General features: G+C 42.7%; 2 protein-coding genes and 1 long non-coding RNA gene across 8 annotated transcripts in view; 2 read left to right on the top strand and 1 right to left on the bottom strand.

Annotated features, from left to right (window-relative positions):
- Positions 1-3,389, top strand: part of TRIO (trio Rho guanine nucleotide exchange factor) — a 257,003-nt gene extending 253,614 nt beyond the window's left edge. For all 6 annotated transcript variants that reach the window (XR_014513332.1, XM_083449240.1, XM_083449242.1 and 3 more), the window contains exons 56-57: positions 21-159; positions 1,804-3,389. Coding sequence is in view for 5 of the 6 variants with exons in the window: in XM_083449240.1 (XP_083305366.1) it covers positions 21-159; positions 1,804-2,346 (682 nt within the window). In the remaining variant the exon portion in view is untranslated. The remainder of the gene's footprint in view (positions 1-20; positions 160-1,803) is intronic.
- Positions 3,390-6,809: 3,420 nt separating this feature from the next.
- Positions 6,810-13,373, bottom strand: part of LOC310681686 — a 22,602-nt gene continuing 16,038 nt past the window's right edge. The window contains exon 3 of the long non-coding RNA XR_014513511.1: positions 6,810-7,008. This is a non-coding gene — a long non-coding RNA (uncharacterized lncRNA). The remainder of the gene's footprint in view (positions 7,009-13,373) is intronic.
- Positions 8,695-13,373, top strand: part of OTULINL (OTU deubiquitinase with linear linkage specificity like) — a 27,096-nt gene continuing 22,417 nt past the window's right edge. The window contains exon 1 of the mRNA XM_083449607.1: positions 8,695-9,482. The gene's annotated coding sequence lies outside the window, so the exon portion shown is untranslated. The remainder of the gene's footprint in view (positions 9,483-13,373) is intronic.

Genomic DNA, 13,373 nt, shown 5'->3' with positions numbered 1-13,373 from the left:
TGACACTTATGCTTTCATAGTGCTAACCAGGGCCGCCTTCTGGACTACATCGTGCAATGGGGAAACCTCACGGAAGGAAAGATCAAGCTGTATCTGGGGGAGATTCTGGATGCTGTACAGTATCTTCACAATTGCAGAATAGTGCACTTGGACCTAAAGGTGAACGGGATAACAGGTTTTTCTCCCCCCAAATACCGTCAATACCAGGATATACTTCAGAGCATCTGCACATTTCTGACAGACTAGCTGGTGGTCCAGTCTTGTGTGTAGAAACAAGGTGCATCCAGGGGACATATTATTAGCCCAGTCCCATCTCCTTACTGCACAAAGGCTGTAAGTGCTGTGAGAGCCTTGTGTGAATAGGAAGCCAGCTCAAGGAACAATGTACAGTTGTGGCCCAAGCCCACATTGAACCTAATGTCGGGGACTGGCAGGACGCTAATGAGTGGGCATCTGGGGCAAGCGAGCTGGAGCCCGACTTGGGAGAGGGGAGCAGTGAGTTGGGGGGACCCGTACCAGCCAGGGGGCAAGAATTGGAGGATGGAAGAAAGAGGAAGACGCTGGTCAGGCAAGGGGAGGGCTGGGTGCTGCCCCACCCTCTCCTGCACCACTCTCCCCCAGAACCAGGAGAGAGATGAAGCGGGAAGAGCAGAGGCAAAACCTTCCACGCAGGCGTAGTCTCTGGCTGCGTGTGCACTGCCTGTCAGGGGGAGGTGCTTAAAGTGGTGGAGGCGGAGTGGTCCCCTGTTGCTGCAACTGCTCCATAGGATGCAGACCTGGGAAGAGTTGCCAGGACACTAGATTGCTGCATATAGCTATCCAGAGCTGTAGAAGCAACTAAGTTATCTTTGACCATAAACTATCTGTTGTGTGCCTTCCATTGGCTGGAAAATGCCCTTGACAGCTGTGTACACATCCCTGTAAGCCACGGTTTATGCTTAGCGTGAACAAGCAGCATTCTGCTCAGTCATGTCTGCTCTACTCATGCTTTGTTTGGAAGGAAGCAAACTGCTGAGTGTTGGTTTTTTGTTTAAAGTGAACTTGGCTTTCTTTCTATATGCCGTACCTTGATGCTTAAAGTAAGAGAAATTATTGGGACTTTCACATCTATACTTCACAATATTTGGTTTGCAGAATTCTTAACGTCAGGGGCAACCTATCTACGAAGTGGAAGGAAATTTGACTTTTACCCTCTCCAATTCCCTAATGCAAATCTCCCCGCCATCCCTGCAAAAGAGAGCAGTAACTGCTGTTAGCCACAGAGGAGGAAACATAAAGGCTCTTGTATTATTCCTTTGTGTTTTCTCCTAGGTGGCTAACAGCAGCTTCAATAGGAGCATTTTTTATTATTCTGTAGCATTGAGGGAATGCAGAACCGCCTAGTTTGCAGTTCTGATCACCCTCCACAACCGCTCTTCCCAGCAGCTGCTTTTAGCAAAATAAAAAGATGCTGCGAGATGCATTCAAGTATTTTCTCACATAGCATTTTAAGTTTTCCTCTCGTACATTAAATGTGTAGATGATACGCTCATCTCGTTTTGCTGTGCGTTTCATTTCGGAATCTGTCGAACGTTTAGAAATCATAGAATAGAATCATAGAATCATAGAGTTGGAAGAGACCACAAGGGCCATCGAGTCCAACCCCCTGCCAAGCAGGAAACACCATCAGAGCACTCCTGACAATCGTGCCGACATTTTTAAGGCTTGAAAGTACAAGTTAGGTTGTTACGGGTGAGGCTGTTTAACATGTGGCGCTTTGCTTGGCGTAACAAGTGACAACTTCCCCTTCTTCGTCTCTTCCAGCCTGAAAACATTCTGGTGGACAAGAGCTTGGCCAAAGCAACGATCCGACTGGCTGACTTTGGAGATGCAGTCCAGCTCAACACCACGTACCACATCCACCAGCTACTTGGGAACCCAGAGTTTGCAGCTCCCGAAATTATCCTTGGAAATCCTGTCTCCCTGACCTCAGATGTGTGGAGCCTCGGAGTGCTCACATACGTTCTCCTTAGCGGCGTGTCTCCTTTCCTGGACGAAAGCGTAGAGGAAACCTGCCTGAACATTTGCCGCCTAGACTTTAGCTTCCCAGACGACTACTTCAAAGGAGTAAGCCAGAAGGCCAAAGATTTTGTCTGTTTCCTATTGCAGGATGACCCAGCCAAGCGCCCGTCGGCTGCACTGGCTCTGCAGGAGCAGTGGCTGCAGCCAGGCAGTGCCAAAAGTGCTGACAGCATTGACATAGCCAGACTGACTTCATTCATTGAGCGGCGAAAACACCAGAACGATGTTCGACCCATTCGTAGCATTAAAAACTTCTTACAGAGCAGGCTCTTGCCAAAAGTTTGACCTATCTTTGATGTGTTCTCTCATTCTCTTTCACCTGTCAGCTAAACTGCGGGTGAAGCTCTCCTGCCAATCAGCTGTTGACTTGAATTTGGGGTGAAGGAAAAAGAAAAACAGAAGCCAATCAGCTGCTAGCGTATTCATCGTGTGGAAATTGCATTCCAAGTAAATCTTAAGCACGGTTGTACTTGGGACTAGCACTGCAAAACTATGTTGGGGTGGAGGACTGCAACATTGTACTCTGCAAAAGGCAATGAAGAACTTGACACTTACTACAGTATTTTAATTCAGGGTTCTGCAAAAAAAATAAAAATCCTTTTTTAAAAACGTCTGACGAGAATTGAAATTTTGCAACCGATCTTAACTAGCGTTTTCAAGATTTTAGACAGAGGGGGAAAAATATGCCTTTGTTCAAAGCACTGGTATTGAGAGACAAGGTACAGACACTGACACTTAAAAGACGACTGAACAAAATGGCTGCCCGTCCAGATGGTGTCCGTTTTGACCCATCTGATTTTATTTTATTTTTTTGGACTTGGACATAGAGCTTTCCAGTTGCCTCGCCTGTGTGTATCTTGCATAGCAGTGCACTGAGATCGGACTCTGCTTTTAAAGTGCATCCAACCTCAAGATTTTTGCATACAAATAGAATGAACCATTTTGCTCTGATAAAATGTAGGCCTTACTTGTAAATAGACTGTTACCTGCCTTCAACCTGTGTCTCTTTAATTTCCCCCCTCTTCTCCCCTCCCTATAACTTCCCCCTAAATGGTGGTGAACCACTGTGTGGGTCTTCAGTTCAGGTCAGCCTTGGCTTGACCTATCAGAAAAGAACTCTTGGGTTTGGTGTCCTTAAGCCAACCTCTTATCGTCAAGCAGTATACAGCAGGAAGAAAATACTGTAAATGCACTCACTTTGGGATTTTTGTTTTGTTTTGGGTTTTTTTTTTTAATTTCATATCATGTGCAATGTTGTGGCTTTAACATTTTATGCAACTATTTATGAGGACCCCTGTTGTAACTGTAATAAATATATAGAAAAAGCACATTCATAGTATGGCGAACTTTATGACTTTTGTGTTGGGGATTTCCAGGGCTGGGTTGGGGGGCTGGGTTGGGGGGTTTTATCACTGTGTCATTAACTTGAGCCTTAGCTTAGGACCTAGTTCGGAAGTCTTGCTGGTTTTAAAAGGATTGTAAAACTATTTTCATTTCCTGAAATGCAAACTGGATAAGGAAAACAAGGCGACATTTTCAAAAGACGGTTTGTTTTGTTTGTTCGAGATGCCAAAGTGTTATTTTGCCCCGTAGTCGATCTCCGCTTTTTAGAATTTTCAGATTTGTCTATTGCTTTCTGTACAATAACTGAGTGAATGGTGTGTGTGTTTTTCCTCTTTGAAGAAAATAACTGTCATAAATTGGACCGGAACCTGACAGAAAATAACTGTCTGCTTTTTTAAATGAGTTCCAAGACATAGGCAATATGTGAAATATTAAGTCATTGATGGTTTTCTGTGCATAAGTGAACTAGCATGGATGTTCAGCCATCCATGTTTCTCTTTGTGATTTATGCCTGTTGAAACATACCTAGCCTGCATCCCTTACAAAATAGACATAGCAGTCCGTCTTAAGCCATAATCTGGCTTTGGTTTTAATTTTAATAATTGCAACTGCCATTGTAATCTATTTATTTCTCTTTTTTGTAAAGTTGTACAGAAACTTTTTAAACAAAAAATTAAAATCAAAACTGGATGGATATGTATTCATACCAACCATAACTTTTTTTTTTTGCTTGTGAATTATTATTTCATTCCTTATTTTAGTTGGATTTTTGCTTTATTTTGCATGTATATTTCTTTGTACAGCAACATTGCGTGTTTACACAGTATGATGTGATGTAAATATTTTATTTTGCCATCAGTTATTTTGAAAAAAATTAAACATATTTAACAGATGTGCCTGATTACTACTATTATTTTTTTAATTAGGAGTCTCTAGTAGATCGAGTGCTATAGCAGTTTTCATTATAAGTATTAGAAATGTGTTCAGTGTTTTAAAAAAAGGAAGGTAGCTTCTTTCTGACTTTCGTAGGTGTGTGCCTGATAAAGGCAGGATGCCCATTACAAATGATGTTTGCACAGAACGATAAGCCTCTGGCTTAATAAACCACACTGTGCACAAACAGCTTGTTGGTACAGATAGCCTGATGTGTACCATTGCTTTGCAAGACCAGAAAACTGGATATCTTAACATTTATTTTGTGTCTTCCTCCAAGACAGGATCGTTAGCAAGCCTTAAATGCAAATTTTGTTGTTGACTAACCAGGGTAGATTTGATTTGATTTAAATCAAATCGATTTAAATCACAATTTAAATCCCAAGTCAGTAAGACTTGATTTAAAAAATCTTCTTTTTTTCCAGAAGACTCGTTCTTGCTGGTATAATCTTACTATTTACAACCAGATGAAGGTTTCATTTTTGGAAGAATAAATTTTCAGAGTAGTTTTTACAGTTATATCCAAAATTACTAATTTAGTTATACTATTAGAAATACATAGACAGGTAATTATGAAATTATTGTGAGGTTCAATAAGTTAACTGTTTATATTTGGGCAACTTTTCTGCTGCACTTAATTGGAAGGAGGAAAATAATCATTTTCTTAATAACAATTTAAACAATTTATTTAACTCAAACAGGCTTCCTCAAACTCTGCCCTCCAGATGTTTTGAGACTACAATTCCCATCATCCCTGACCACTGGTCCTGCTAGCTAAGGATCATGGGAGTTGTAGGCCAAAAACATCTGGAGGGCAGAGTTTGAGGAAGCCTGAACTAAAACAAAAACATTATAGCATATGTATCCATGTTTGTTAACTGATGTGGATAAACATTTTTTTTTTAATTAAACAAAACCAGACTAAGCTTTAGCACTCATTAAAAACTTAAAACAAATCCTTTTCCCCTGGTGAATAGCCTTTCGACTATAATGTAACTTAAGTAGAAAATTATCTTTAGAAAGATTTTTCTTCCAAAAGCATTTTATTTTAAAAATCCAATTTAAATTTTTTAAAAAATCCATTTTCAAAAATAAAAAAATCATTGATTTTTATCCACCCTGTGACTTACAAATCCTGGCTTGTTAGAGAGAAGCAAACCATTATTCTGAGTTCAGACATAATGCTAAGCTATCTCCTTCCTGGTTCATTTGCTTGCTTTTGCAATGGGAAGAGCAAAGTGGGAGAAACTGGGCCACATGCCCCACCACACAGCCTGTGTGCACAGTGTTAGTGTGGTTGCTGCAAAGGATTCTGTTTATTAAGAGACCAGAGGAAATACAGTTAGATGTATTTGTAACTGTGTGCACACAATCTATTTCAGGGGTAGGCAATCTAAGGCCTGTGTGCCAGATGCAGCCCAATCGCCTTCTCAATCCAGCCCGCAGACTGTCCGGGAATCAGCATGTTTTTACATGAGTAGAATTTGTCCTTTTATTTAAAATGCATCTCTGGGTTATTTGTGGGGCCTGCCTGGTGTTTTTACATGAGTAGAATGTATGCTTTTATTTAAAATGCATCTCTGGGTTATTTGTGGGGCACAGGAATTCATTCAATTTTTTTTTTCAAAATATGGTCCAGCCCCCCACAAGGTCTGAGGGACAGTGGACCGGCCCATGGCTGTAAAAGGTTGCTGACCCCTGGTCTATTTGCTTCAGGTAGGTAGCCGTGTTGGTCTGACAGTGGGGAAAAATTAAAATTAAAAAAAAAATTGTCCAGTAGCACCTTAAAGACCAACTAAGTTTGCTGCTGCTGCTGTTTTTAAAAAGTGTATTGATCTGTTTTTAGCATAATTGTATTCTGCAGTTCAAACTGCAGTAACATGAATTCCCAACTGAGGCTCACCTCACAACTTTGCAACTTGGTGCCAACTTGGAACAAAATATTGTCGGGGGCCAAGATAAGCCCCACCCCGCATAATCAATTAGAAGACGTAGTGCGCACACATAATTTGAATGGGAATGCCCCATCAACTTTGTGGGGGGCTGCTACTGCTGCGCCGCTGGAGCCCAATTTCTGTTCTTATCCTGAAGCAAAGTTCTTAACCTGAAGCACTATTGCTGGGTTAGCGGAGTGTGTAACTTGAAGCGTATGTAACCTGAAGCATATGTAACCCGAGGTACCACTGTACATATAAACAGTGCTTTTTTCTGAGGGGATGCAGGGGGACGCATACCTCTAAACATTTTGTGAATCTAAAGGGAGAAGAAACAAATTTTTACAAGATGTTTAGTTTCTTCTCTAGCACGGTGAATTATCAGTTCCGTTGCTACCCCCTTTTGTCCATTTACTGTTTTAATTTTCCTGATTTGAAGTATAAAATGGTGGTTTTCTTGAGTCAAAATGAGAGTACCCCTAAACATTTTTTTAGAAAGCACTGCATATAAAGTATCAGTATGTTTGGAAGGTCCACTATTTGTGGCAGAGATGCCTGTAATGACGAGTGTGATGATGTGGAACCTCTCAACTACTCGGGGAGAAAAGCTGTTGGTCACGCAAGATTCATAGTCCCAATTCTGCTGCCCTAGCTGCTTCTCACTTCTCCAGAGGTGAAGGCCGCCTGTGGCAACTCCACCCTGCTCAAGATGACGGCCTCAGTCCGCCTCATGGTCCTACAAATTACACAGAAAATGAAGCCTTTTTCAGAGGAAGAAAACTTTCAACAAACTGGAGGACAGGGCTACAGCAACCATTTTGGGTTTCCCTTGGAGATTTAAGGAGTTCTTGTAATAGCCACTTCTCCCACATCCGATCTCCAGGGAGAGAGATACAGTGGTACCTTGGTTTACGAACTTAATTCGTTCCGGAAGTCCGTTCTTAAACCAAAACCGTTCTTAAACCGAAGCGTGCTTTCCCTAATGAGGCCTCCTACCACCGGTGCCCATCCACCGTTTGGATTCTGTTCTTAGACCAAGGTAAAGTTCTCAAACCAAGACACTATTTCCGGTTTTGCGGAGTTTGTAAACCAAATCGTTCTTAAACTGAGGTACCACTGTACTGTAGTTTTACATCTTCCTTTCAGACTCTTATCTCATTCCAAACTTTCTCCCTCTCACCGTCCCTCCAGCCCTGCTTCTACTGTTTACACACACACTTAACGCATCCACCTTGGTTGAGAGACAGTAAATATACGATTCCTTCCCCTGAAGACTTTCACGCTTTCGAGATTCTAGAGTTGTCTCTGTACCAAGGAATCATTTCCTGAACATCTCAGATCACAGAGAAACAATTTGCCTGGTAAGATATATGGCCAAGCCAGTACTCTGGTACCATTCGCATGAACAAGCAGTTTAGCAGTAAGGGGAGTACTCCAGGTATCTTGCAAAACCGTTTAAAAAAAATATTCAACAAGATACTCAAACTCTGACAGGAAAAGTGGAGTCCTCTGATTTCTGAATGAATGCTAAACATGTTTGCATCCTATCTATGCATCATTTATTCTGCCACGGTCTTGGGTTCAAGCTACAAATCAGAGGAGGAGCCAGCTGAGTCCAGGGTTGTTGTACTACCAAGCGGAGTAGGCTTCTGATGCTGATGGTTCAGTGATTGAGGAACAGGAGGTTGATAGTTCAGAGCCCACAGTACCTGAGCCAGGATCTGCCATCCCTAGAACCAGATGTTATCAGGATGTGCCTCTGGCACTAACACACCTGCCCACTTGTGCAGGGAGCACACAGGAATGAAGCCACAGAGAAGTAAAGCAGCACTCTTCCGGGCTAAAGTCTTCAGGCCAAGGAGGGGGAGCTTGGGAAAGGGGGTCACGAGGAAGAGACATATAAGACCTCAGCTATCTACAGTGTCATCACCTCTAATCTGCCTTGATCCTGTGGGTATCTAATATGAACGGGTCAGAACACACTGCTGCTGCTTCTCCTCACAAGGAAGTGTAAGGAGACACATGCGGCACTAAAGCCTCACCCTCTGACTTGGAAATTGTACTTAGTGGCTTCCTGATATTAACTTTGTCTTTGAGATTTAGGTCAGGAATTTTGAAAAGGTTTTTTGGGGAGAGGAGGTTATTGAAAACAATTAGAGTGTTTAGTTACTTTAAAGGGTGTTTACCTAGTTCCTAACATGGGGGACGCTGGTGGCGCTGTGGTCTAAACCACTGAGCCTCTTGGGATTGCCGACTGGAAGATTGGTGGTTCGAATCCCTGCGACGGGGTGAGCTCCCGTTGCTCTGTCCCAGTTTCTGCCAACCTAGCAGTTCGAAAGCACGCCAGTGCGAGTAGATAAACAGGTACCACTGTTGTGGGAAGGTAAGCAGCGTTTCCTTGCGCTCTGCTTTCCGTCACAGTGTCCCGTTGCGTCAGAAGTGGTTTAGTCATGCTGGCCACATGACCCAGAAAGCTGTCTGTGGGCAAACGCCGGCTCCCTCAGCCAGAAAGTGAGATAAGTGCTGCGACCCCATAGTCGCCTTTGACTGGACTTAGCCATCCAGGGGCCCTTTACCTTTTAATGCAGAGCGATGGCCTGTGAGAAGCCACCATTTGATGGGATGTATTGGGTGCTTCATACAACTGTGGAGGCCTCTCTACCTTCCTGAATTAGAATTCCACCCTTGGACATAATCGCTCCTATGGACATGGGCAAGTGCACAGAAGAATCCTGGTAGAAAAACCTGATGCTGTTAATGGGAATGCAATCTTTTGTACACTGCTCCAATTTAGGACGGATTAAACTGAGCTCTCCTGCAGCCATCACAGAAAAGAGAAGCCTCCTTCCTCTATGTTACGTTCAACTTCTTTTTGTGGTTTGCATCTGGAGAAGTATCTGCACGAACGATGAAATGTTTCTTGAGAAGTTTATCGGAAACGTAACAGGAAGCCTGGGCTTCTCGCTGTTCAGTCTGTGAAGATTAGCTGTTTCTGAAAAGGCGGCTTTCTGTGGCAATGAGCAATTGAATTAAAGGGGGAAAGAATTCTAGCTCGAAAGACCTTTCACTCAGCTTCCAATTTAGAGGATTTAGAGATGTTTTGAACAATTGGACAACCAGGATAATGATACGGCAAGTAGATGATGAGTTGACAAGAGTGAGGATTGTCAATTCAGCAGAACAAAGGGACGAGTTCCTGGAGCTGAAATGGTGTGTATGTTAAGAACTCTTAAGAATTTTAATCTGTAGCATTACACAGTTGTTTAGGGACACATTTGCAGGCAAATATTACCATATTTGATGCTAAGGATGGGTATGTAGTCCAGTATTTTGTACATAAGTGTAAAATTTTGGGTAAAAGTGTTTTCTTCCCCCACCCCCAGGCAGAAGCGCCACTGGTTATCATACAACACTATTTTTTACTAGCCAAATGAAAGTCTTATAGTTGAGATGTCAACTATAGTTGAGATGTCTGTTGCTGAGCGCTATCAGTGTTTGCTGGCCAGCCTTGTACTGGCTAAGAAACTCAGGTTAAAAGCTAATCACCATAGTGGTATTGAGACATGTTTTTTTGTATGGATGTATGTGCATGCGTGTTGGGGAGCGAGGATATATTTTGCCTTCTCTTGGTAGTGCAGCGTGAGGTGTTTGGTAAGTCGGAAATAAATTAAAAATTGTTGATGGAAAAGCATTCTTCTCATGTCACTGAGAGCTAGTTTAAAGAGAATCATAGAATCATAGAGTTGGAAGAGACCACAAGGGCCATCGAGTCCAACCCCCTGCCAAGCAGGAAACACCATCAGAGCACTCCTGACATATGGTTGTCAAGCCTCTGCTTAAAGACCTCCAAAGAAGGAGACTCCACCACACTCCTTGGCAGCAAATTCCTGGTGGTAAACCCTTTCCTGGCTTTTCCTCATGCCCTGATTGTGGGAAACAGGACTTAACTGGGCTCATGACCTCATCTTGAAGCAGTTATGCATGTACCATTTCAGAAGGTACGTAGAGGATTCCATGCTTAAAACTCCCCTCAACAAAAGAAAAGAAAAATTCAAAAAATACTACCTGCATGTAGAAAATGAGAACACCAAATAAGTATTTGCTAAGCTTTCTCCTTGGTTGGCTGGTTTAGAACGTATATATGCTACCCAAAAACCTAAGCTGTCTCAGCTGCTTCCAGTCAAATTTTTAAAAGTGATCTTTTTTTTTTTAATGATCATAAAATCATAGAAACTAATACTGCATACAATCCAACATAGTCTAAAAACAGCAGGAGAAAATAAATCAGGACAGCTAAACTCACAGCAGTCCCCAAAAGTTATTTAAATGCTATTTTAATAGGTGAACTTAGGACTTTCATATCTAAGGGTTAGTGAAATATTACTCTTACCCTGGAGTAAGAGCAAGCTTTAGCTCCTTGGTCTTTAATGAGAGCCCTCCCACATTTGCTGCTTCCACCTCAGTGGCAGAAAAGACTACAAATAAGACTTTTGGGGAAACCTCCTCCCAAGATAAGCTCATCAAAAACATTCCCTTTTTCTGTCAAGGCTGTTGAGCCCCTTAGAGTTTATTTTCTTGCAAACAGGAAATCGAGAGCAGATCCTGAATTGCTTTTTTAAAAAATCATTTTTGTTTTTAAACTTCTCAAGATGTTGGCTTTGCTTTGCCTCACTGTAAGCCGCAGTGGCAGCCATGTAGGGTAAAGTTAATTATAAATCTAGATACATCAATCAGTTGCGCAATGTGTTTGCACCAGTCCTGAAAGCCTCGCCGGCCACCTTTTAATTGCTATTTCATTCCACTGGCAACATCTCATAAAAGCAAAATGTGAGCATGTTGTTCTGTGCAGGAGTTACTTGGAAAATAAATGTTGACCTGGAAGTCTGTGTTTAATTTGTACATTTTAGCTACATAGATTTGCATGTAATGTTTCATAGTGGCTGCCACACTCCAACTTAAGGGAACAGTGGGTTCAGTCTAAAGATCTGCCTCTACAAGGAGCAACACATCCATTTTCTGTCTATATCTCCAGTGTCCCAAAAGTTTAACTAGTATCTGGGCCACAGTGACTTGACAGCAATTGATGATACTCAAGTTTCACCAGGCCTGAATCACTTCCGTTAAAGATTTGTCTTGAAAGCTCCCGACAACTGAAGAGATGGCTATCAACAAGAATTGTAATTTCTAGATCTGGCCGTGAAAAACCTCCTAGGCTTTTAAGGCTGATCAGTACCTGCCCTACTGTGAACTAAGGTGGGATTTGGGGCCACTATTAGAGGCAGCAAAGTAGAAGCTAGTGATCTGTGTTGCATCTTACTGGGAAGTTGTTCTGCACTCATTCCAGTGAACTGGAAGAACAACTTAGGAAAAGCACAGCCAAACTGCCTGATCGTGACAGAAGTGGCAACTGGCTGATCTTCCAGTGAATATTGGGATGCTCTGACAATTGAAGTTTCCAGACTCCCTAAGAAGAGACAGTACTCTTTAACCAAAGCTGTGGCAGAGTAGATAGATAGATAATTTATTATGGTCGGAGACCAGCTTATAAAACACACTTGGGGGTACAATTCCAGAAGGAAAACAAACATTTAAAACAACGTGGAACAATAAATTTAAAATTTATAAATGCGATAAGCGTATAGACACCTCAAACTTTAAGATACGCTACCGCAGAGAGATGACCCAGAGTCACCCATGGAACCGAGAGTTTGGGGATTTTCTTAACAAACTAGTTTGGGTTGGGGGATGGTCTGCGCCTACAGATCTGTACACAGAATCTGGCGACCATCCGGGTCGTCTTATGATCTTTGCCTAACAGGAAAAGGTCAAATATTGCTTTTCCGGGAGGTCAGTGAGCCTCACCAGCAGGGGATCAATGGTCTCACTTCGTGCCTCTTCATAAAAGGGACATCTAATGAACAAGTGCTCTGGGCTTCCTATATCCCCCAATGAACAGGCGCAAAGTCTCTGAGCATATGGGACTTTTTTAAAAGGATCCTTCCAGGACCAGCAAGGGCAGAGCCGAGCTTCTGGCCAGTGTAAAAGCCCTTCTTGCATTTTTGGATACGAGAAAGAAGAGAGATGCTGCCGGTGCGGCTATATTGATTTCTCCAATTTTATAGACGGGGCACCTTGAGCAATACTGTTGGTGTCTATGATTCTTTGCCTGACTGTAGCTTTTGCCTGGCCCAACCCGAGACTTAAAAGGGCTTGAGGGGCAAAACCCAGTTTCTGAAGGGTGTTCAGGACTGCTGTCTGCCAGCCTGACTGGAAGTGGTCGCAGAGGATCAGTGGGGCTATTCCTCAGGGGAGCAGATTCAATGTCAGCCATTTATAGATTGATATTAGGTGGATATAAGCCTCCACTCTCATCATCCCTGTTTCTAGTCTAACCCATGCGTTTGAAACGCATCTGGGGACTTGTAGGAGTTTGCTGTGGCAGAGCATTTTTTAATAATATAGACCTCTGAGGATTGGTATGTGCGTGTGTTGATTTTTTAAAAAGCCGTACCTTGTGATTTGTTTATGGAACAGATGCAAAATATGGCCTTTCCCATAGCAGTACATGTAAAATACTGCATTTCCTGGAAACTAATTTCCATAATCAAATATATAGCACAGGGATGAAGAACCTGGTTTCCTCCAGTTCTGTTGAGGCTGTCAACTCCCATCAGTCCCAGCTGATCTGGGATGATGGCATTTGTAGTCCATCAACATTTGCAGGGCCACAGATTCTCTGCACCTGACACAGTGGCTAACATTTGAACTATCAAGCATTCTATTGTTTTGAATTGGGGGGTGGGGGCTAAACCCTAGGAATTAATAAAGGGTAGGATTTTGATTATTTTGGATGTGAAGGGAGAATAGAAGCTGCAGAGGAATTCCCGGGCTAGCTTTTGCAAAATGACCTGGCCAGGCTAGGGCCATTTAAAGCAAAATACGGGGCCATTGAGGGCCACTGGCAATGCAAGAGGACTGTCCTTCCCCACTGGCTAGAGGTGTGAACAGAGGCAGCAGATTTGGACAGTTGCCAGGATAACTAGGTGTCACCGGAAGAGTTTGGGGCTTTTGACAAGAGGCTTGGAATAGCTGGGAAAGGGG

Source organism: Podarcis tiliguerta, assembly GCF_965153285.1.
Source record: "Podarcis tiliguerta genome assembly, chromosome: 7".
Classification (NCBI taxonomy): Eukaryota; Metazoa; Chordata; class Lepidosauria; order Squamata; family Lacertidae; genus Podarcis; species Podarcis tiliguerta.
Note: the sequence above shows the minus strand (reverse complement) of the source record. Positions and strands in the feature narration are given on the sequence as shown.